Genomic DNA, 23,036 nt, shown 5'->3' on the forward strand with positions numbered 1-23,036 from the left:
GGGAAAATGCCAATTTGGACCAAATTCACGAGCCTTTAAATACGCAAACGCGTAGTTTTAAAAACAAAGTATGGGATGATATAGCCACCAAAATGTAGAGTCAAGTAAAGCTGCTTACTTGCTAGCTTTGACGGCGCTGACGAAGGCCGACGTACGGATATGACGTCCCCGGCGTGTTGACAAACCGCCTTCCTCCTTCGACAACATGGCGCCGATGTTGGTACCGCTGAAATGCGGCTTTCACTTCCAAAGACGAAAATTAGCGCTTCTCTTTCGACAGACGAGCTCATATCACATTTGGAACAAAAGTGGCACTGAAAATGGGACGGTCCATAAACGCCAAAGTACATGTCTGGTGAGTGAGTCGTCGGCCGGTTGGAGAGGACACTGTGTTTTTGGTGTGACAGTCCTCAAACAAGGACAGAGATGGAAAGTGCTTCTAACTTTGAGGGAAGTTAGATTGTTTGATCAGCCTTTCTCGTCTATCTACAATTGTCATCGATGTCACGTAAATATAATCGTACTCAACTAGGCGTCCATCTTCGAACTTTGAACGGCTAGCTAGCTGGCTAACTTAATATTAACTAGTTGAGTTACTTGCGTCAGCCTCAGCGTTATTGTTACACATAATTGTTAGTTGTGACAAGAGCGTCCGCTCTGTTTGTATCCCGTAGATTTGACAGCATGCGAAGTAAACTGTTTTTAGCACAGCTCCAACTGACCGTGTAACTTAGCCACTTTTTAGCACTGTAACCTGTCAGTTGTCTTAGTCACGTGTTATGAGTGCCGACAGACAGGAGTCACTCAATGAGATAAGACTTTCTGTTTGTCCCTCCCAGGGGACCCTACGTTTCTACTGATGTAACTGTGATCACGCGTTGAAACAGCCTGCCCAGTGTTTGGCAACTTTACTTTTAAAATAAACACTCAGATGCTGCCATTATCATGATAAAATGTATGCCGTCTGATTTAAAAGCCCTGCCATAAATGGTACCTTCGTTGTTTTTAAATGTTCTCTTCGTGAAAGCTAAGAGGTGTTTCTAATATTTTGTGCTCCAGACTTATATCAGCGAGGTCACTGCATTAGTTTTGCCATGGTGCACTTGCTAAACTGTCAGTTGAGTTTATTTTCTTTAGAAAAGAAAAGTTTCCCTTACTAACAATAATCATTTTGGTCCAGTTTGAGTTTTTGTGACGTGAGCTAATTTGCATGGCACTGGTATGAGTAAGTAAATGTATAAAATTAATGTCAGATGACAAATTATGCTTTGCTCAAATGTGATATTTTTTACAGTATTTGTTTACATGATATGCCATGCTTTCATATATAAGAGGATATCATGTCTTCAAGTAAATAAAGCTATACCAATAAAGACATGGGTCTTTGTAAGAGCCTTGGTGTAAATGTAGGTGCTAATCAGGGTAAGTTTAAGCTCAGTATGCTTAACCCACCCACAATATATCTCGCATTATCAAGCACTCGGCCTCTGTAGGCGGATTAGTAGTTTTTAACTGGCAGAGTCTGTGCTTAAACTAAGCTGTTTCAGAGTCACAAAAGGTATGAAACTTTCTGAACATTGTGTCGCAAGCTCAGAAAGGGTCTGAACTTGTATTTCTTTCACTTTCATTGTAACCAGCATGAAATTGTACATTATAATGAATTCTATTAGTGATAGTAATAATAATGTTGAAATAAAACAGCAACAGTCAAAACATTTATGGAACCTTCTCAAACCAGTCCTGAGGCTTATCCTAAAACATCTCCTCTGACCAGATACATATTTGTTCAGCATGTCCCCAACTCTTGCGTAACCGTTAAACTCTGACCTAAACTGTGAGCGTTTTTGCAAAAAACACACAGGAAAGAAAATGTTGTTGTAGTGCTTACTTGTTTGTATTTGGAATTACTTGTGTTTGCACTTTATCATTTTTGGTTGATGTTTTATTTGTTCTGTGTTTTTTTTTTTTGTTTGTTTGTTTTCATTGTTTCTGAATATCGAAGCCTCTATAAAAAATGAATCAGCCTAAATTAGAAACATCAGTATGAAATAAGACATCTCATATGTTTCAGCTGAGTTCCCATCCACACCTACGAAGAGTTACATGGAGTACAAGCAGGAGCGAAAACTGTCGTCGGATTTTGGAGGCGACAAAAGTAAGTTCTTTTCAGAAAAAAAAACATGAATTAGTGTCCGTTGGCAGAATTAAACATAGAATGTCTATGTGTGATGTTTCTACAGCATTTGCAGATTACAGACAAAAGAACATGTTGGCATGGACATGCAGGAGGAAAGCTAAATGCAGACCCAAAAAATGTGGTGAGTACTTTACCTGCCTTTCGTTTTAGATCATTCAGACTGCTCGAAACACTGTGGTACTATTTTATTATTATTATATTATTATTATAACCTATTTTGCACATGCACACTAGGGCTGTAACGATACACTAATCTTACGATACAAAATATTCAGCTCGAGATATGATTCAATACGATTCGATACACATCACACATTGCATCATTTTCTGAAGATGAAGATGAACATTTTCAGATTTTGAAGGGACAGTGATTTTGGTGACATCTTGTGAGTGTTCCATTGACTTGGATTGAATTAATTGAACTGAAAACTGAAAACATCGATCAATTACACAATATACAGTATACTTTACTTTACTTTACAGTTTACATTACAATATACAGTAATACTTTTTTCTTTCTAAATCCAAAGTACTCCTGCACATCTGATTTTAAGGATGAAGGTGCAGCATTTATATTCGCCATTCTCAGTCATGCCAGCTCAGACAGTGCAACAAGAGGAGAAATACATCGGCGCCTGTATTTAGGCGGGTAACTTGCGCGAAAAGCTCTACAGCAAAGCTAGTGTCCGGCTGACAAAGGGGATTTGAATGGGGCTTAATGTATCGATACACGTGGATGAAAAATCAATACTTTCTGGGTAAGCAAAAAATCGATATATGTCGGAGAATCGATAAAATCGTACAGCCCTAATGCACACTTAACAAAGAGCATATGTTAATTTAAAATAATACAAATTGTCTAAGGTATTCGTAGTAGTAACTGTAGTATTAAGTGGCAATAGGCAAGGCATACCTCATTTTTACTATACAATTTTGTTGGCCACTGGGCATGAAATCACATGGGAAAATAAAGGCAGGGCAACCTGACTCCATTTTTATCTGCTTCCATGTCATTCGTTGTAAGCTAAATGAATGAGAAAGCTCATGCAGTTGTCTTATGTTGTTGCTACTGCGACTGCGGCTTCAGAAATTATACCAAGTGGTGGGAAAGTTGTCTGTTTCCTCTTAAATAAAATCCGACAGGTTTTTAATACTGTACATCATTTCTCTGTTTATATTCTTTAAATGTCTGTACACAGGTATTTTTACTCACAGTCTGAAAAAGAGAAGTTTTGAATCAGTTAACTAATCATTTAAACCCTTGAGTGGACATCTCTTTATCTATGATCACATAATCAGTGTATGCTACATCTTTCTACATGACAAACTCTTTGAATTGATATTGTTAACTCAATAAAATTAAACTTTTATTATACATGAACTGGTCTCATCTACATGTGGTACAGGGACGTCAGTCGTGCGTTCCAATGCTAATGTTGATCCTCTCTTTTCAGTGTCTCATAATGCTTGATCATATTTGATTAAAGGCAGGTGTTGGGCACAGTTTCATTGTAATTTGCTTGGAAGTGCTGCCATACAGTGTTGCTGTATGGTGCTGCCACCATATTGAGTGGATTAGAGGAATTACTGCATATTCTTTGGCCCGAAGATAGTCCCCGTGGCAGGTGTGTGGTGGAGCATGGGTAAACAGCCATGTTGGCACCAGTGTGCTTTCAAATTCAGCTGGGATGACAGCCCAGGTGTCTCTTGGGACTTGTAGTGTCAGACTGGATTCCTAGGTCCACCTGGAGACTCTGCTGTCACTGCTTCTCCCAGATTCTCCCAAGGGATTCCCATTGACATTTGATGTTCCATGTGTCTGCCCAGAGAGCCATCTTTAGACTATTATGATTGTCACACCAAAATCAAAATGCAAGTTAGTTACCAATATATTGGCAACATAAAGCAAGATAGAAAGTATGGGCTATAGCCTAATAAAAACTATTCTTCACTTATCTTTTTACCACAGCTGAGGGAGGTGAATTCAACACAGATCCTGTCTGCAATGCTGTCATATGTTTGGCCAAAGGATAGACCAGACCTGCGGGCACGTGTTGCCATCTCTCTGGGCCTTCTCGCAGGTGCCAAGGTAAGTTTACAGGCAATGCTATGGTTATTCAGGTGTGGTTTTTCTGTCATGTGAAGTAAGTTGTTCTGTTTAATGGGGGCTAAGCAGCGTTATTTATGCATATCCCATAGCTGATGATATTTCTATTCAAAGTCCAGCCACTTATCTTCACAGAAGAAATTCCAGTTTCATATTTATCCTTGATGACAATGAGTCTTCAACCTGAAACCATTTTTATCTGCTTCCATGTCATTCGTTGTAGATGTTGATTTCGTCCAAGTAACTTTCCTACAATAGCTGCTCTCCATGATAACATTAAGAATCATTTTCTCTCATATTCAACAACTCAGTCAAGCTGAAAGTATCTGTATCTGGTAAAGACATCTTACTTCAGTAAAATGTCTTTACCAGATACACTCCATTACAAGCTTGCTGTATTACTGTTTGGGCTTAAAAGAATGCACAATGACATTAAAAAAGTGTTCTAATTAATAAAATTTGAACATTACAAAATCAAAGGGACAAATCTAGCAAACACCGAGCAGAGAACTTATCTAAGATGATTAAAAATAAGAAAAGAAGAAAATGATGATGATCGCAGCCCTTCCTTCCTGCCTGTATAGTCTGGTTTGATTATTTGTTAGGAGTAAATCATAGTTGTTTGACACTGCTGTGGGAATCTTACACTCTGATAAGATGCTCTGAAGTCCAGCAGCTGAGAGTTGACTGCTCACACAGCATTTCTTTTGTGACATGCAGTGTTGTAAAATTAATCCTGGTGGGGGAAAACAAACCAGTTTTTCAATGCCTGTAGTTTTTGCACTCGGAGGTATCCACATGCTACACCAAGACAAAATCAGGCATCAGATTTTCAAACATTTGCATAATGTTTACCTTTTTTAAAAAATCTTTATTGTATTTCCAAACATGAACTTTTTAAATATTAACCTCCTAAATGACTGTGGGAATTAAATGTTGCTCTGTCAACTGCCAGTCTGTTCAGGTAGGTCAGGATTAGTGGTCACTGCTCATAAAAAGTCCTGTTGCTTCAGAAGCAATAGAAAAGCAAAGTCTCTTGTCATTGTTGGCAGATGTTGGTTTTGGGTTGCTGTAATGGCTGGTGAGCCTTTTGGGACCGGCCATCACCTCTAGTCTTAGCTTTACACACCGCTTACAGTGTCAGCTTGTTGATATTGAGAAGGTTGATAATTTTGAAAATGACCTACATTGATGTTGTTTTCTACGTGGAGGATTCTGTCACGATACAGTATAGCAGCATTTTAGTTATGGCCAATGTCAAAATACCTCACAGCATCGGTGTGATTCCTAATACCTCCTTGCCAAATTATGGAACCTCTCTGCATTGGCCACCCAACATAAGGACTCCCCATTGGTTGGTCTACTGTGTTAAACTAAAAACAGCATGCGTTTAAGATAGCAATTTTTAAATAATTAATTGCAAGCATCAAGCAGTGCATGATGTATTTCCTCTTCCTTTGTTGATGGTCTCTAATTTACGCCCTGGAAAACAATCACAAATTCACAGCTCCTAAATAAGCATGTATTACTGCCACTCAGCATGGCTGTGTGTGTGTCTTCTAAGGATGGAGAGAACACGCATGCAATCCAATCTTCTCCTATTTTGCTGCTTGGCTGGAGTTAGCCTTGATTTGTCAGTTTGAACTGAAACCACCAGCAGTGTGGTGGCAATTTTCAAATCAACTGAATAATTATGTGGTTACAGTGAGTCACACCTCTGCACTTTGCAATGTCGGTGACATTTTCATTTCAAATAACTGATTATATAGAAGCTCTTGTTTTTGTCTGCCTTAAATGAAGTCCTCCCTGTCTGTGTGCGCATGTATTTGTGTCACACTGTAAGCTAATTCTTGATAGCCTGAAGTAATATATAGTAATAATATAGTAATATTATGAGATGACATATTGGTAGGTTCAGATTGACATGGTGTTGATTTAATCTCAAGTCGGCCATTAATGGATTTAAAGAGCACATCCAACATTATCATTAGTTAGTGGTCAAATTGGAGACGTGTTTTGGCCCTGTGATAATAGCTTGGGCTATTTTTGTGTCATGTTCTGTTGTCTTGGTAGCAAAGATATTGTTTTTGCTTGAGGGACCCAGAGGACTTCTTTGCCTTAGTATAATACCCAAATGTGTTATGTGAGAACCCTGAATTGGCAGATTTAGCTTTTGCAGTTTAAAAGGTTGTTAGGTGTCTTTTCTCTTTAGAAGACTTACCATGGGTTTATTATTTTTACTGTTTTTATGTAATTTGTGCAGTTGTTTTATCAAAATCATTTCGTGCAGAATTTGATAGGAGTAAAAGAACAAAAAGAAAAGGGAAAAAAAACCCTCCCATGTGTTAGAGGGAGAGAGGTTTAAATGAAAAAGCTGCGGTGTGCTGCTGTGTTCTCTGGCTGTCCTAATGCGCAGCAGACCGCCTAGCCTGAGTCACACAGCTGTCCCTGTGCTTTTAATTAGCTCTAATAACCATTTCAGTTCCATTAGCAGGAAGCACCAGTCACCTCACTAGCATCAGCTCCGCCATTCGGGAAAAATACACACACACACACACTCACATATAGCATACATACATAAGCACATACTGTACATACATGTCCTTGAATCAGCCTGGGTAGTGGGCAGTGTTGGATTTACTGCCTTACAATAGTGGAAATCCATCTTTCTAAGCCTGTGTGGTGCAAATACATAAATAGAGAGGCTCTACAGATGGCTAGAAAAATGGCATTGGACTGTGTTGAACATATGTCTGTCTAATAGGCCATTTGAATCTGTTTCCTCTCATTTTTTTTTCCACTGTTCTCCCTCCCTCTCCCTTTTCTCAGATCACCAATGTGATGGTGCCCTTCATGTTTAAGTATGCAGTGGACGAGCTTAACCAGATGTCGGGACACATGCTGAACCTGAATGACGCGCCAAGCACTGTGACTACCATGGCAACGGCGGTGCTGATTGGCTGTGAGTTCCAGACTTGTATTGCACTGGCAGGTGCCACGCTCATCAGAGGGGACTGTGGGACTGCCTATTATCTTCAGGCTGACCTTTCCCAACACATTCATATCAATGCCACTCGGCAACCTCTGCCTCTCTCTGACATTATGTACATTTTGTGCTCTTCTCCACCCTAATGTGAGCGCTGATGACTTTTAATCTACCTGTGTGCTGCCAAGGCAAACAGAGCTGGAAACATGTCTAAAGCGGTGGGGGAAGAAATCGGTGTCCTTCTTAAAAGTGGTTGGATTTTTTTGTGTGTATTATGCAAAGGCCAAGGGTGTTTCTTTCACTGCGAATACAGGAGGGGTCAGTCGTGATATGTAGCTTCAATGTGAAGTTCCTTCCTGATAATAGTAGTTTTTCACTGCGCTGATAAAACCATACCATACCATGGTATAAGTCACCCCAGCCTTGAGTGAGATCGACTCGGATGCAATGTGCATTTAGCACTGCAGCCACTTATTTTAATGAGCCCCCTTAGGTCTAGCATGCTAATGCGGCCTGTTGAATAATTAGATCACATAAACAGGGCTCCAGACAGGACAAATTAGGATGACAAGGAAGAATGAAGGGGATGCTCTTAAAGAAAGGTATTGCATTTTTGTTCCTTCTTTGTGACACTCGGGGACCTGCTGTGACGAGTGTAATATGGCTGAAAGGGCCCTACTTTGTCAGATGTGGACATTTGTTCATTAGATGAGCATTCCTATTTAACGCCACATTACAACCCCCTGAAGACTGGCAGACAGAGCGATTATTGCCGCGACTTTGGTCTCAGCAGACAAGTCATGTATGCACACAGCTTCAACTTGGTGAAATCATGGAAGGAATGCCACGTGTCGTTCAAACACAGACTAATATTCATATGTGACAGTCATGCTAGCCATCTGCTAGTGTAACAGCATATGACAAGGATCAAATAATTGACAAGGGATTTGTGATTTTATTTAACTTAAACTATTACACAGAAGTGCATATCAGCTAGCTTCATTCAGATAAATCCCAAAATATGCAACAATAAAAACTACCTTAAAGAAAAGCCATGTTGCCTGCACACAAGTTCGTCATACAGGTCAGCCAGGGAAAGTCTAGAATCAGGCAGTGGTGAAATTAAGCCTGTTTACTGAAAACTCATAGTCACATTTTTTCATGACACTGTTACTGAAACTCACCACCCCCTCTTCTAGTACTCTGCTCACACATGTAGCCCACTGGCCTGAACAAACTTGTATACCCTCCAGTACCCTCCCTCCCCTCAGTCTGCAGTATGCTGGCCTGTCATAGTGGTGAGGCTTCAGACAGCATCCTGCTTTGTAATTACAGAGGCTTAGGGAGGCTGCTGTAGCACTGCAGTGCTTGCAGACCAGAGATGATGTGAAAAACTTGCCCTGCCATCTTATACAAGCCTGTACTTAAGAGCAGGTGACAAGCCTCCACCCTGTCTAGTCTCAGCTGTCAGTACTGTATTACATCTTACATGACATGGAAAGGTAGGGGTCAGATTCTTGTTTTGCTGCCTCATATCACTTTAGAGCTACACAGTAGTCCTCAGTGTTTAGGATGAGGATATATTCTCACTCAATATTGCCCAGCCCTTCTGCTTAAACCTCCCTGCTTCTCACAGCAGGTGTGATAAACTCTGTGTCTTGTCCGCTTATCCCAGATGGCGCGTCACGGGCTTGTGCAGCCCTCTTCAACGAGCTGAGGAACACTGTGTTTGGCAAGGTGGCCCAGAGCTCCATCCGACGCATCGCCAAGAATGTCTTCCTGCACTTGCACAATCTAGATCTGGGTTTCCATCTCAGCCGCCAGACAGGAGCACTGTCAAAGGCCATCGACCGCGGCACACGAGGCATTTCGTTTGTCCTCAGTGCGCTTGTCTTCAATCTAGGACCCACAGTCTTCGAGATGGGCCTTGTCAGTACTATTTTGGTGAGTTTTGCGGTGACATCTGTGCACACAGATGCTAATGATGGTAATCATAAAGTTAAACATTGTTGCACACTACCAGAAATGCTACTTAAAATTTTCTTGCTTTCATTTCTTGTTGCTCTTACTCTTTCAGTCCTGAATGTTAGCTCAGGGCCCTGCGTCACATTGACACAGGGCCCTGACAGCAGACTGTCTGGAAATTAATTTTTGGGGATATTGTCTCATTTACATTATGAATGGAATATGAATCCCCATGAACCTTTGGATGGAACATGGAGCCCATTAGGTGTCAGTGATGAATCCCACAGATCATTCAGTGGCCTGTGCGTTGAAAAGATGCCCCGCTCCTTGGCCACCACTGAAAGAACAGCTCATCTATAGCTTCTTGCTATTATTCCTCCCAGGACCATAATGTCAGCTTCCCTGTAATGAGGGCAGACTCCATTGCCCAAATAGCTAAAGCTTTAACACGATTAGGTCTTGTAGTTTCCCCTCCATTTGTAACACTCAATTTCATAGTGGAATGGTCAAAAACAGTACAGTCTCAGAATGCCTTGTGACGCCAACGTTGGGGTCCATTGGTCTGATGTGGTTGCTTGACTTTTTATCACAAAGCTGTTGAGTCGCGATGTGTAAGAGATCCCATGGTTTTGTCTGTGCTTTTCTCTTCCACAGTATTACAAATGTGGTGGACAGTTTGCAGCAGTGGCCTTGGGTACCTTATCCGCGTACACCCTCTTCACCATTTTCTTCACTCAGTGGAGGTAAAAATTATGATGCTTCTGCTAGTCCTGTGTCTGTATGTACTTCAGATAGGTGCTTTATTGTTTAACTTTGTTATCACTTGAAATTCTTTGCCCTGACAGTAACAATGTCCGCTCATAGGCTGAAATATGGGCTGTAGAAAGTGCTTAGTTGATTGTGAATGTGTCTCTGCACTCAGGACTCGATTTCGAATAGAAATGAACCAAGCAGACAATGAAGCCGGCAACGCAGCTATTGACTCCCTCCTTAACTATGAGACTGTTAAGGTGAGATTCAAACCCCCCACCCCACCCCCACCTCCCAAACACACACACACACACACACACACACACCACCACCACACTCTTCATCCTCTCCCCTCCTCCGTTCGTCAATCTTTCCTTTTATGGCCTCCTTTGTAGTCTTTTTCTTCTATTCTCTCCTGCCAGCCACAGTGAAGTGAACAAATATTTGCTTGGCTGTGGTAATAGTGTGGCATGATTGCCATTGTCAAAATTTGCCTTTTAATCAAAGAAGCTCTCTCTCTCTGTCTCTCTCTCTCTCTCTCTCTCCATTGTTGCATGCAAAGGTTCATGTGCAAGTTAAAAACCTAAATTATAAAGCCAACCAAGTTTATGTTTTTGAGTGAGAGGAGTGGGATTTATGGCTAAAAGGATTGAAAGTCACCACCAGCTTTTACTTTTAAAGGTCATAGTATTCCCTCAAATTATTATGGAACAGTGTGACACTCAGCGTAAGCCCACAGGTTTGGAGCTGAGTAGTAGCAACTTTTTTTTCATTCATAAATATTCTGCTTCATTATTTGGGTATTTAACGGTTGCCTGTCTGAATAAAGATGAATACATATACATTTAAAATGACTGGAAAAAGTACCTCTGCTATGTGAACTGGAGCAATACAGTCACCTTGTGGCCCTTAGAACTCAGATACTTATCAGTTTTGAGTGGTGTGAGTAGTCAATCTCAAATATTCAAGAGAAAAACTCCAGTAAAATGCAAAAGGCTTCAAATGAGATCAGTTTTTTATCATCTGATACCTTAGCAAATTTACATTATGGAGATAATGCAGTGTCCATTTGTTCATTGTTGCCTCATTGTTTAATCTAGTTTCAGAAAGCGAGAAAGCTAACGTTAAGTGAACCTTTAGCTATGCCTGCAAAATGGTATTTCTAGGACTCACAGCTCACCAAGGACGTTTACAGTGACTGGCTTGTCTGTAACACAACACAGTTGATCAAGCCTCCCTCTCTCCCTCTCTCTCTTTTTTGTTTTATTTTTATCTTTGAGCTTCTCTAAAGCCTGCTAATTACTATTAGGAAAATTCAGCACCAACTTTACACCAACACCTACTTTATTGGAGGGTGCAGATGCTGTACTTGTTCAGTCAATGAAAACAATTTGGCTTCATATCATCTGCTCTATTTATATGATATTATGACTATAATTTTATTATTGGCCGATAATTGAAAATATAAATTTTGCCATTATCGGGTCCATCATTTTGTGCATCCTGATAAAAACAAAATGCAATCATTTGCAAACTAACTGTGTTTACCAACATTTTTTTTTTTTTTTAACAAAAAGTTCCTGTGCCCAAGTAGTAATATCCTTTATACACTCATTCATTTCACAAAGTGGTGAACTTCACCTCATCCTGGCATGTGAATGATTGAGTATTAGCAAATAATCACATTCTGTTTTACATCTTTCAATCAGAAATCTTGTTTGTAAATGTCTGACTGAGATGGTTATGACTGGACAGTCAGGACTATTTTCCATTTTTAGTTTGTGACTAAATAATGTCTCAGTTTTCGTTTCCAGTTGTGTGACTGTGGAGATATCTGCCACCGGGGGCTGTTTTTTGAATCGACATGTCTGCTGATAGTCAGAGTAAAGTATGGATGAGTGTGCTCTTGCAGACACGTAACTGATGTGGAGTGTGTATAGACATTGTTTGTGGCATGGCTGTCCTGATTTTTCACCTTTTGCTGCTTTAAGGCTCCTTCTAGGTAAACCTCATTGTACATAGTACACATATAAACATAATCACCATCCAGTTTCGGGTGCTTTTTTGGCTGCTCCAGATATATTTTGGTACCCATGTTATTTTCTTTGCTGTATTATTTTGTGTCCTGTTTTTCTTAACGTTTTGTTCTGTGTTATTTTGTGTCGTCTGTGCCAATGCGGCCGGATTTAGCATCACTCTGAGCTGTGAGTGTGCATATGTAATTAGATCTCCGCCCACTCAGAAATCCGTTCCACTTTCACAAAGGGCTGGATGAGAACCTGAACATGGTGCTTTGCGATGCTTCTCCTTGTCTTCCATGTGCTACTTTCTCTCTCTGTCTTTCTCATTTCCTGCATTTCCCTATATGCAAATCAGTGGCAAGTTGGTAGCATCACGGCACCACTGCCGTTAGCTAGAGAGGCAAATCGCCCACTTAACCAGAGCAGAGGAACAATAGTGCAAACTAAATAAACAGCAATATTAGGTAATTGGCAGCAGAGTTGAGGAGGGTTGTTGTTGTGATTCTGCTGGATTTGAGAGATGTGCTGTGGCTGATTCATGAGGCGTTTTTTTTTTCTTCCTCCAAATGATAGCTCTCTGTCTTAATCAAAATTAGAGCTGCTTGTGTGGTATAACACGTAAAGGTATCTTTGTTCTGTTGGTAGATGCCTGTGTAAGCTGTTGGAGATGTAAATACAGAAGCTGACAACAGTGCCAATGATAAATACTCTGCAGCAGTTCTTGTTTAGCCTGCAAGTGATGTTCAGGCTTTCTTTGCCATTATAATTTCCTAATATTTTCTAAACTGTTCTTTGGCCATAATCACTGTCCTCTGTCCGAGCTTCAGATCCAAGGTTTTTGTTTTATTGCCCCCCGCTGCAATTACATCAGTCGAAAGGAGCTGAAACTTTAGAAGCCAACTGAGCCCGACATTATGCTTAGAATGGTCACTGAGAGCATATGCAGCCTATCAGTGCCTATCTGCTCGCCATGCATCCTTAACCCTTAACCCTAACCTGTATTTTGTGTCTGTCTCTTGTTCTCTCTCACACATTTTCTGTCCTTCTGTGAATCCTTTTGCGGTCTCCGTGCCCTGTGCCCTCCTCCCCCCCTTTCATTATTCTCACCTTGGCTGCAGTACTTCAACAATGAGCAGTATGAAGCTGACAGATATGATGGATTCCTGAAGATCTATGAGTCAGCCTCTTTAAAAACCACATCCACTCTTGCCATGCTCAACTTTGGCCAGAGTGCCATCTTCAGTGTCGGCCTCGCTGGCATCATGTTGCTGGCCAGCAAGAGCATTGCTGCAGGTGAGTGGGTCAAGGGTTTTATTTGTTTACATGTTTTTTCCTGTTTTTGTAAAATGAGTCTCTCAAGACCTATTGACCTGAAAAAACAAGAAATGCTGATGGCATCCAGGTGTAAACATAATCAGTGATCCACCGTACAATGGAAAAAAAAATGAATTTGGAAATAAGAAACACTTAAAAACAAAAATTAAATGGACAGATGAAAATGATAAGTAAAACCCTGAGTGAACTGGATAATGAAAAACTAAGTGAGAGCAAAGTGCAGCAACCATGAAAAAGTGTGATGAATAGAAAATAAAATAGAAAATAGCCTTGATGCAGAAAATGAAGTCACAGTAGGTGAAGATGGATTCAGAGGCTAACTAGCTTTGTCTGCTTTCACAACTTGATAGAAGAAATCTTTTGAGTTTTTTTTCCCCCATATCCAGTGATACAAATATGATACAGTAGAGCGAGATTATGTGCATCTCTATAAGTTGTTCTGTTGCTGTTGTAAAGGTACGATGACTGTGGGTGACCTGGTGATGGTGAACGGCCTGCTTTTCCAGCTCTCCCTGCCCCTCAACTTCCTGGGTACAGTGTACCGAGAAACCAGACAGGCCCTAATAGACATGAACACTCTTTTCACCCTGCTCAATGTTGACACCAAGATCAAGGTAACTTGTAAGCCAGACATGCACTTCTCTCCATCGTAACAGTAAATTGCAAAATTGTTTTGTGTTTTATTTTTTCATTCTTTTCTTTCCATTCTCTAGAGAAAATGTTAAGAGAAGAATTTTCACACAAATAGAAAACAAATAGAGACCTTTTCCCCAACAGTACAGGTTGAGTAGATGAAAAAATGTCGTGTTATTCTTGGCCACATTACATGGCTAACCTGTGGTCTAAAAAAATGATATGTTGTAGTCAAACATAGTAATTATGTTGTGACTCAGGAGCTTTCCCTTCTACTGCCATTTGAGGAGCATGACATTACTTGTTGCATTAGTGTGAATGGGGATCAGGCAGCATTTATCAATCAGTTGTGGTTAGTGGTTATTTCAACTGATGCACCTTTTATTTTTGACTAATTTTGTGCTGTGTAAAGAAGCTGCTGTCTTTCCTTTTCCTTTTATCTTCAGCATTGAATTTGGGGTTTTCAGCTAACAACTTGTGTAGTTTTGTTCTGTGTTCCAGGGAGTTATGATCCAATAAAAGTGATTAATGGTGATATTTGAATTAGAGCAGTTTTACTGTTGCAGCTGACGTGCAGATCATCTGCTCAGCTAGTAAAAGTGAAAAGAGATGTGTATTATTAGATCCTCCAAACACTGAGGTAATGAGGACTGTTGTTGACTGAAGTTTTGTTAAAAGAGTTCATTGTTTTGTTTATAAAATGCAGGAAAATAGTGAACAAATGCAAATAATAATTCCCTGGAGCCAGAGGTATCATATTCCTGTCGCTTGTTTTATATGAACTACAGTCAAAAACCCAGAATTATTTGATCGACTGTTTATGGCAAATGATGATATGGTTATGAAAAATGGTTGTCTGTGCGTTTGTGGATTCTCCTTAGACACACACTAACTTGTATGCAAAAGTACATTCTGTCACCTAACCATTACAAATGGCCAAAATAGGTCAGATTTTAGACATCTAATTCCTCTGTTTGGTTAATTGTTTTTGTGAGACATTTTAGGCATTTCATTGCACTTATTGTTGTTGTTATTGTTATAGTGACAGGCCATCTTGCGTCATACATTTGAGTGCCAGTGTGCGCTTGCTTCCTAACAACATGAATGTCATCCCCGTCTCTAGCCTGTAATTACGGTAGGAGAAATGAATCTGTCCAGTTATTTTTCACTCATCATTAATACTCCACTCCATTGTGATTCCCCATGGAATGGCACTGCCCAGCGGGCCATTACTGTCTGAATGTGTTTTGGTTTGTTTTGTGCGTGTGTGCCTGTTATGCAGATGTAAAATAATTTAAAACTCCCCCTCACTTGAAACTGCTCCACAAAACAAAAAATGTATGATTTTCTTCCAGGTTGGGAGGGTTTGTGAAATAATCATCTGTTTAGACTAATGGACTGTGAGTTATTTGTATTAATTGGCTGAAGTGGATGGAGGGCGATTATGTTGTAGTATAGAAGTGTAGCACATCAGGTTTTGACTCTCTGAGTAAGGACAGAGCTTTATTCAATGCCGACCTTGACTGCATCTCAGCACTGTGACTCAGCCCAGTATATATCCCAAGTTTTCACGCCTCTTGGTCCTTCAGCCACCATGAAGGGCACTGTGTGAGGATTCAGACAGTCTTTTGAAATGACCTCCTGAATTCGCTGTGAATGTCTCTCTTTTATGTGGTCCGTGTTGGCTCTGTGCTCCAGTATTATCCCTCTCTACAAAGTGTTGGAGTAGTGTTGCATCATGTTAGGTCTGGTCTGCCTGTGCCTGTTCTGCGTCAGTCCTCTCTCTCTCTCCCTGTGTCTCAACTCTCTGATGGTTTTCTGTAGGAGAGAGATCTTGCTCCACTATTAACCATCACACCACAGGAGGCCACCATCCGCTTTGAGGATGTCTATTTCGAATACCTGGAGGGCCAGAAAGTCTTAAACGGAGTGTCCTTCGAAGTGCCTGCTGGGAAGAAGGTGGCTATAGTTGGTAGCAGCGGGTCAGGGTAGGTTGTTTTTCATACAAGTACAGACTGTCAAACTAGGCACGTGTCATCGCATTTGTGCAGTACAATCGTATCTTCAGATATCATCAGTAGACTGTGGGGTTGCGGCTCAGAAGAATGCTGACGTTTGGTTCCCCGTCTGGTTGCAGGAAGAGCACCATTGTGCGGCTGTTGTTCCGCTTCTATGAACCCCAGCAAGGAAGCATCTACATCGCGGGGCAGAATATCCGAGACGTCAGCCTCGACAGCCTGAGAAAGTCTTTGGGGGTCGTACCTCAGGTCTGAGCCACATCAATACAATGAAATAAATGCAAACACACTTTAAAAGATAGATTTTATAAACAACAAATAGATTGTTTTTTGCTATTTGTATATCAAGTGAAATGCATGTGTGTGTGGATAGGATTTTTCAATAGTAAATGTAATCTGCCGGGAGTTATTTCTGATAATTACTTACAACCAGGGGGCAGCATAGAACAATGTAACATTAAGAGTTAACAATAGTATTAGAAGTAAGTAGAATTCAGTCAGGTTTTCACTGCAGTGAGCTCAGAGGCTGAACTGAACAGATGGTACATGAACAGTATTTTTGTCATTTGCGTTCTTCCTCTTTCTTCCTCCTACCTTTGCCTTTGTGTCTGCAGTTCTCTGTTTCTGCTGCAATAAAAAAATATTCTCTGAAGCCTCATTTTCTTTCCTTTAACTGTCTTGTTGTCAGGATGCTGTTCTGTTCCACAACACCATCTTCTACAACCTGCAGTATGGTAACATTAACGCCTCAGCGGAGGAGGTGTACCAAGTGGCCCGTCTAGCAGGCATCCATGATGCTATCCTCAGGATGCCCCATGGCTATGACACCCAGGTTGGGGAGCGGGGCCTCAAGCTGTCAGGTTTGCTACACTATTGTGACTGTTTAAATATGGTCTCCTCTGCCCAAGCAAGGAAAAGAGCTCTGTGTTTTATGCATCTGCCTGGCTGGTATAATAAGCTGAAAAATTTAATGGCTGCTTATAATTTAATTCTGGTGTGTACATATGTCCAAACAGAGCTGGGCCATACTGTTTATTGTTGCAGTGAAAACTAGTGGTTTTCATTCTAGATAAATTGGCAGGTTCTCTTTTTAAATGAATCGCCTAGCCTTTAAAACGTGAGACAATGTCTGTCACTGTGTCCTAGAGCCCAAGGTATCCTTCAGATACCAAACTTTGTCTGACCAAACCAAAACATATTTCATTTGCAAAAATAGAAAAGCAGAACATCATCACAAAATTTTGTTTGTTTAATAATTGACTTAGCTGAACTTCTAACTACATCACACGACATGTTATTACCCACCTAACATTTTATGAAAGCTGAAATAACTGTTTCATTTTGTTGTACTTTATGAGATATCTGACATGTGAATGTTTATCTCGGTTGGTACTTTAAAGGTATCAAGTACGGGTACACGGTCCTAATTGTTGGTCAGTGACATGATTTTACAGCTCAACATTTGAAGGTAGACTTTTCACACATGGTTATCTCCATACAGTTACTAGAACAATTGAAACAAGTACCAAAATCTTCTAACTGTCCTCTGTCTACTGCCGAGAATATATTTTAGGATGGTAGTTTCCCTATTGCATGTTTTGAGAGAGGACCTTTTCAGTTTACACACTTCTGCACTGTGTTAACAGTTCTGCATAGCTGTGGCTGTCAAAAGTCTTGTAAAAGAAGGTAATAATAAAACTAAAGTTAATTATTAATTTTGACCTCGTTGTGAGACTTAAGCAACTTAGTTATTTTGTTGTGTTCTTTGCAGCGTGTGAACTTGTTTAATGGCGTGTTGCCTTTTTTGATGCACAGCGATAACACAGGACTGTGTAGTACTTGGCCCCTAGCGTCGCTCTGCGAGTCAGTTAGCCCACGTAAACACAGAGTGTGTGAACACTTTCACTCAGCATTCAAGATGCAATTACTGGCAGCACAGATATCTTTATGTCGAGTGACTGAGCGAACGGACAAAATAAAGACATGACTAACTTCTCATTAATTTCACTGCTGCTGTACGTGACAGCTGCCAGTGAGTTTGTCAGGGGAGGAGGGGGGGGGGCTGCAAGGATGATATCCTCAGCGAGCAATATTTATATCTGCTGAATACTGCTTGCTTTCAAGAGACCACACATAGCTCATATGTAATAAAGGCCGAGTCAGACAGTGGGAGAAATCTTTGCTCCTTTTTCTTCTCAATTAAATGAAAGTGAGTTTTACCAGTCTGAAGCCTGTACCATTAGAGTGGTCCAAGTGCTAGCCCTCCGAGGTAATTATCCAATAAGAAGGACCAGAGAGAGACCTGCTGTAACCCTGTATATTTCAGACCTTTTTGTCTTTAGCCTGGTTTGCTTTTTTTTATTGTTATTATTATTATTACTTCTTCTGTTGTTTCAGGAGGGGAGAAGCAACGTGTCGCCATTGCCCGCGCAATACTGAAGAATCCACCCATCCTTCTGTATGACGAGGCTACATCCTCCCTTGACTCCATCACCGAAGAGGTGGGCCTGACACTGCTTGAACACATGCATGCTGAGAGATGTCGGCACGCATATGTAACATACCCACAAATGCCCATTCTGTGCTGCACCTCTAGGTTGACACCTCCCCGTGCTTGCGTACACATTTAGCAGAACAAGCACCCACTCAGTCACCTGCTGTAGGTACACAATAACTCAGCTCACTCCTGCGTCACACACTTGCTGTGACATAACCCCCTCCCCTCGACACACACACCTCCCCCATGTTCTCCCTTGCCACCTGCCACTGTTTTCTCCTACTTAATCTCCAGCTCAGCTTAAACCCCACAGTCTTTGTAAATGTTACATTTAATGAGAAAGTTCAGCATGCCCTCCCTGAACTTTAGGAGAAAGAGTGTGGCAATAGACTTGGTTATTAATTGAGATTTTCTGTTGCTTCTTATCTCAGTGGTGTTTTTGAATTACCATATGTAAACACAGGAAAGAAAAGCATATGAAGGTGGATGTTGCTGAGCAATATTCTGTTGACTTAGCTTGTCTTTCTAATCAAACTTTGGGAGTGCATTTCATATATATGCTGTCATTCATGCACTTTTGTTTTTATTGTTTTTGCAGACCATCATTATTGCAAACCAGTGGAACTATTTTCTTTTGGCTTAGGGGAAACTCTTGTAAATCTTAATAGAGTGATTAGGTTATTTGTCTTTGTGTGCTTCCAGAACATCATGAGTTCAATGAAGGAGATGGTGAAAGACAGAACATCAGTGTTCATCGCCCACAGGCTTTCCACAGTCGTGGACGCAGATGAGATTATTGTGCTCAAAGAGGTAAAATCTCATTTTTTACTTGATCTCAAACCTTCCCTGATTAACATTCCCAGTTGTAATGTCAGGCTCATAAAAGCGAATAATATGACTGTTCAGAGTTTTCTGAGTATAAACATGCACTGTGTTAATTGCCAATCCAATTAGACGGTTTTGCATTGAAGGGAAGGATGATGACCTGCACTCTGCCTGACCTTCAGTGCACTGCATCTGCCAGCAACAAGAATTTAGCAAGTAGTCTCTGTTTTTGCCACTCATTTATTTTGAGTCACCTTTATACAACGTACGTGATGAAAACATGCTTTGTTTAGCTTTTCTCATTAACTTCAACAACAACAGGACACTGTTAGTAGAATTGAATGTATTATTTTCTCCATAAGGGCTCATTAAAGCAGTCAGACTCGACTGGCTGTTTTGGTCAGATGGCGTGTCTTGTTTGTCTCGGTGACTAATAATGTATGGGCCAGCTTCCCAGACACTGATGAGGCCTCATCCAGGACTAAGCATGTCTTTTAATGGAGATCACCATTCAGATGGCTTCTCTATACTGTTTTTTTTTTTTTTTTTTTGGTCCGATGTGTTTAAGTGAGGCTGACGGTTCCATGGAAACATAGAGAACATTTAAAAAAGCAGACAGTGAATCTTGATGGAGCGTTGTACGTAATTGTATTGTACATCAGGGAAATATGGAAGTGAAGAAGAAGACGCTGCAGTACCTAATGGACTGGGCTTCAGACACTATAAAGTAGAAAAAGACTCAGAGTGAAGTCTGCTATTTTCTGAAAAGATTTAATATGAAATGTATCTCAGACAGAGTGACATTCTCCACATGTGCCACAGTCGGATGGGATAAAATGAGAAGAGGTTTCTTTGAACTGTATCGAGAGAGCATGTGTCGTTCCATGTTTCCAGAGTCAGATGGCGGGGATCAGAGGGTCGTGGCGAGAAGGCATGTTTGCGTGTGATGTCGCCATGGCGTTTGCTTGTGTCACCAGCAGAGGACTGCCTGGGGTGCTCATTAAAATAACGAGTGGAAGCAGTCACATGCTCATCTTGGGTGCACTAAAAGATGATGCCAACACCTCTGCATGCTCTTGGGAGGTGGGGGAAGGGGGCGCCTTCATTTGTGTTTGACTGTGTGGGAGGGATGTGTGTTTGTTGCGTGTGGATGCGCATGTGTGTTTGCGAGTTTGTGTTTTTGTGAGAGAAACTGCAACAGTTGTTGGGGAGGCGGCATTGGATTCTGGGGGGGAGCCGACTCTCTGCAGAGAGTGTGGTCAGTGTTGTGTGGTCATGAAGAGATGCTAACTATAGGATTCAGTGTTCACGGCCTCTTTATTTTGACTTCATGTGTGCTGCGAGTTTAGGTTTCATATCTTTTATCTTTGATTCCCTGCTCTCTCTCTCTTTTTTTTGTTCTTTTATTAATTAATTTTTTTTTCCTAATTCTCTGTTAGGGTAAAGTGGCAGAGCGAGGCGACCACCACACCCTCCTCAGCGACCCAAACAGCTTGTACGCCGACCTGTGGAACACTCAGAACAGCAAAATCCTCAGCAACAGCCAGAATTCGCGGAAGCCGCCGGTAGAGCGCCTCTCCCAGAAGGAGGAAGAGAGGAAAAAATTGCAGGAGGAGATCCTCAACAGCGTTAAGGGCTGTGGAAACTGCTCCTGTTGAGAGAAGTTGTCACCACAGTGTCTCTTCCTCCCTCACAGATGGCCTATGCTGGAATCTGCTGGAGTCTGTGCTGTACTGGGAGGGAGTGGGTTAGGGGTACATCCCCACTACCTAAACCCACTTCAGCCAAGCCCCCACCCATGCGACTTATCTCCTCCTCCTACTCATGTGAATAAAGGCCGCTGCACGTCACAGTGAAGGAGGAGGAGCAGACCAGGGAGCAAGTGTGTTTAGCGCTGGCTGGTGTCCAGATATGGAGCTTCTATGCCAGTTGCCTCAGTGGAAGCCAAGCAGAAGAGACCTTGTATATCACATACGTGTGTGTAAGACATCTGTTAGTCAACATGGTCCCCTCACCCACCCATCCCTCCCCCCCAGCTCCCTCCTCCTCATCATTTTTGACAGCAGGTTTATTGACATCTACCATCGCATTGGAGCAGATGACAGTACACGTAATGACTTACATATGTTGTGACGTTGATATAAAATTTCTGTGGAATTAATCTTTTAAATTATTTTCAAAATAAACTGAACCTCTACTTTGCTTTTGTGATATTTTGGACGCTCACATAATACGATTTATTTTGCTATTAGGTAATCGCAGTTAAAATACTTGTTTTGCAGTATGTTGTTTTGCAGAATATCGTTTGAGGAAACACTATTTCATAACTCGCGCTGCCCGTGACACTGTTATTCAGTGCATGTTCTAAAAATAAAATTTGGCAGAGACAAGTTGAATCACAACATAATGTGGATGTGGATGTCATGAATATGAACAAAACTGTTCCCTGGTGAATTAGCAGTATGTCACAGTCACCTTCATGTAAATATAGCACTCTGAGAATGAAAAGGAGCAACTCTAATAAATCTTGAATGCTTTTCACCACAGTTGGAACCACATTACGAGGCAGCAACTTGAAAGCCTCCGGTGGGAACACTTTGCAGTCATATCGCTTAGCCTTGGTTGACAGGCCTCTTCCCAGCTTTTTGGATTGTATGAGACTTCTTACTAAAGGCTACATGTTATTATTTAAAAACTAACAGCACATGTACGTCCTCATTTTCTGAGGACTGTTTTGACTGTGATATGCACATTTTGTTAGGAATCTTGGTATGTTATTATGTGTAAAAAAACAAAACAAAGAAGATCAGTGTCTTGCACTATACAGACAATGTAAAGCCTTGTTTTTTTGTCTTCTGGACTATGTTGACTGTGAGTACACTGCAGACATGAAAAAATGTTGGCTTTTGTCTAAATAATAAGGTCCCCATGCTGTTGTTTTAAGTGATATGATGATATACAGTATACCACGAAACAGCAGAAATTTATTAAACCATCTACACCAAGGAAACTATCTCTTTAGTGTTTGTTGTTTTATTTTGTTTGTTTTTAATTTTTTTTAAATCCTTTTAAGGAATAGTTCACCATTTTGGGAAGTAAGTGTATTCTCTTGCTGAGAGTTTAACAAGAAGATTGATTTTCTCTTATCTTTCTGTTTAAGTGTCAGACTTTAGGCAGCTGCTGGTTAGCATAGCTGAACTATTACCTTCTTGCTCTGTTTGTTTTGAATATTTTCAGAAGCCTGAAGAGGTAAAATTACCTTCTGTGGAAATGAGTAGGTCAACATCTTGGGAAATGCTCTCATTCATCCTTTAAATGCTTCGAGTTCACAGAATTGCGTGTAAACTATGACAAAGTGGCTGTGAGTTGATGTCTTTGAAGGGTCACAAACTAAATGTTAGGAAACACTGTCACACCATTGTGAGAAATGTTATCAGTGTTGGATTTTGGTTATTTTATCTGTAAAGTGTCTCATCTGAATCTCCAAAACATATATATGTCACGATGATGATATGATTTATATATTTTTAAATGACAGCTACCATGATACATTCACTTTAGTGTATCGAAAAATTCAAACCGTTTACAAATCATCTTGCTTTTGAATGCAAACAATTTTCATCGCATTTTCAATAAAAATTACTATGAAATGTTTTCTTTGATTCATAATCAAGGTAAATTTGTCTGTAAATTTACTCTGTG

At 40.7% G+C, this 23,036-nt stretch overlaps 1 protein-coding gene across 1 annotated transcript; it reads left to right on the plus strand.

Moving 5' to 3' along the window:
* Positions 1–195: 195 nt before the first annotated feature.
* abcb7 (ATP-binding cassette, sub-family B (MDR/TAP), member 7) lies at positions 196–22,135 on the plus strand. Its single transcript, XM_046405989.1, has 16 exons — positions 196–355; positions 2,072–2,155; positions 2,241–2,318; positions 4,167–4,286; positions 7,134–7,266; positions 8,966–9,234; positions 9,910–9,998; positions 10,178–10,265; positions 13,145–13,319; positions 13,818–13,975; positions 15,819–15,982; positions 16,132–16,261; positions 16,701–16,872; positions 18,410–18,513; positions 19,212–19,319; positions 20,774–22,135. Exons 1-16 carry the CDS (start codon positions 206–208, stop codon positions 20,990–20,992), a joined length of 2,241 nt encoding a protein of 746 aa, XP_046261945.1. The 5' UTR covers positions 196–205; the 3' UTR covers positions 20,993–22,135.
* Positions 22,136–23,036: the final 901 nt, after the last annotated feature.

Source organism: Scatophagus argus, chromosome 12 (assembly GCF_020382885.2).
Source record: "Scatophagus argus isolate fScaArg1 chromosome 12, fScaArg1.pri, whole genome shotgun sequence".
In the NCBI taxonomy this organism is placed as follows: domain Eukaryota; kingdom Metazoa; phylum Chordata; class Actinopteri; family Scatophagidae; genus Scatophagus; species Scatophagus argus.

Excerpts from the sequence above, each read along its gene's own strand:
- abcb7 (XM_046405989.1), top strand. The coding sequence starts at position 206 with ATGGCGCCGATGTTGGTACCGCTGAAATGCGGCTTTCACTTCCAAAGA. Across the intron at positions 13,320-13,817 it reads CAGCAAGAGCATTGCTGCAG|GTACGATGACTGTGGGTGAC; the intron begins GTGAGTGGGTCA and ends GCTGTTGTAAAG. Across the intron at positions 18,514-19,211 it reads TTGACTCCATCACCGAAGAG|AACATCATGAGTTCAATGAA; the intron begins GTGGGCCTGACA and ends GTGTGCTTCCAG.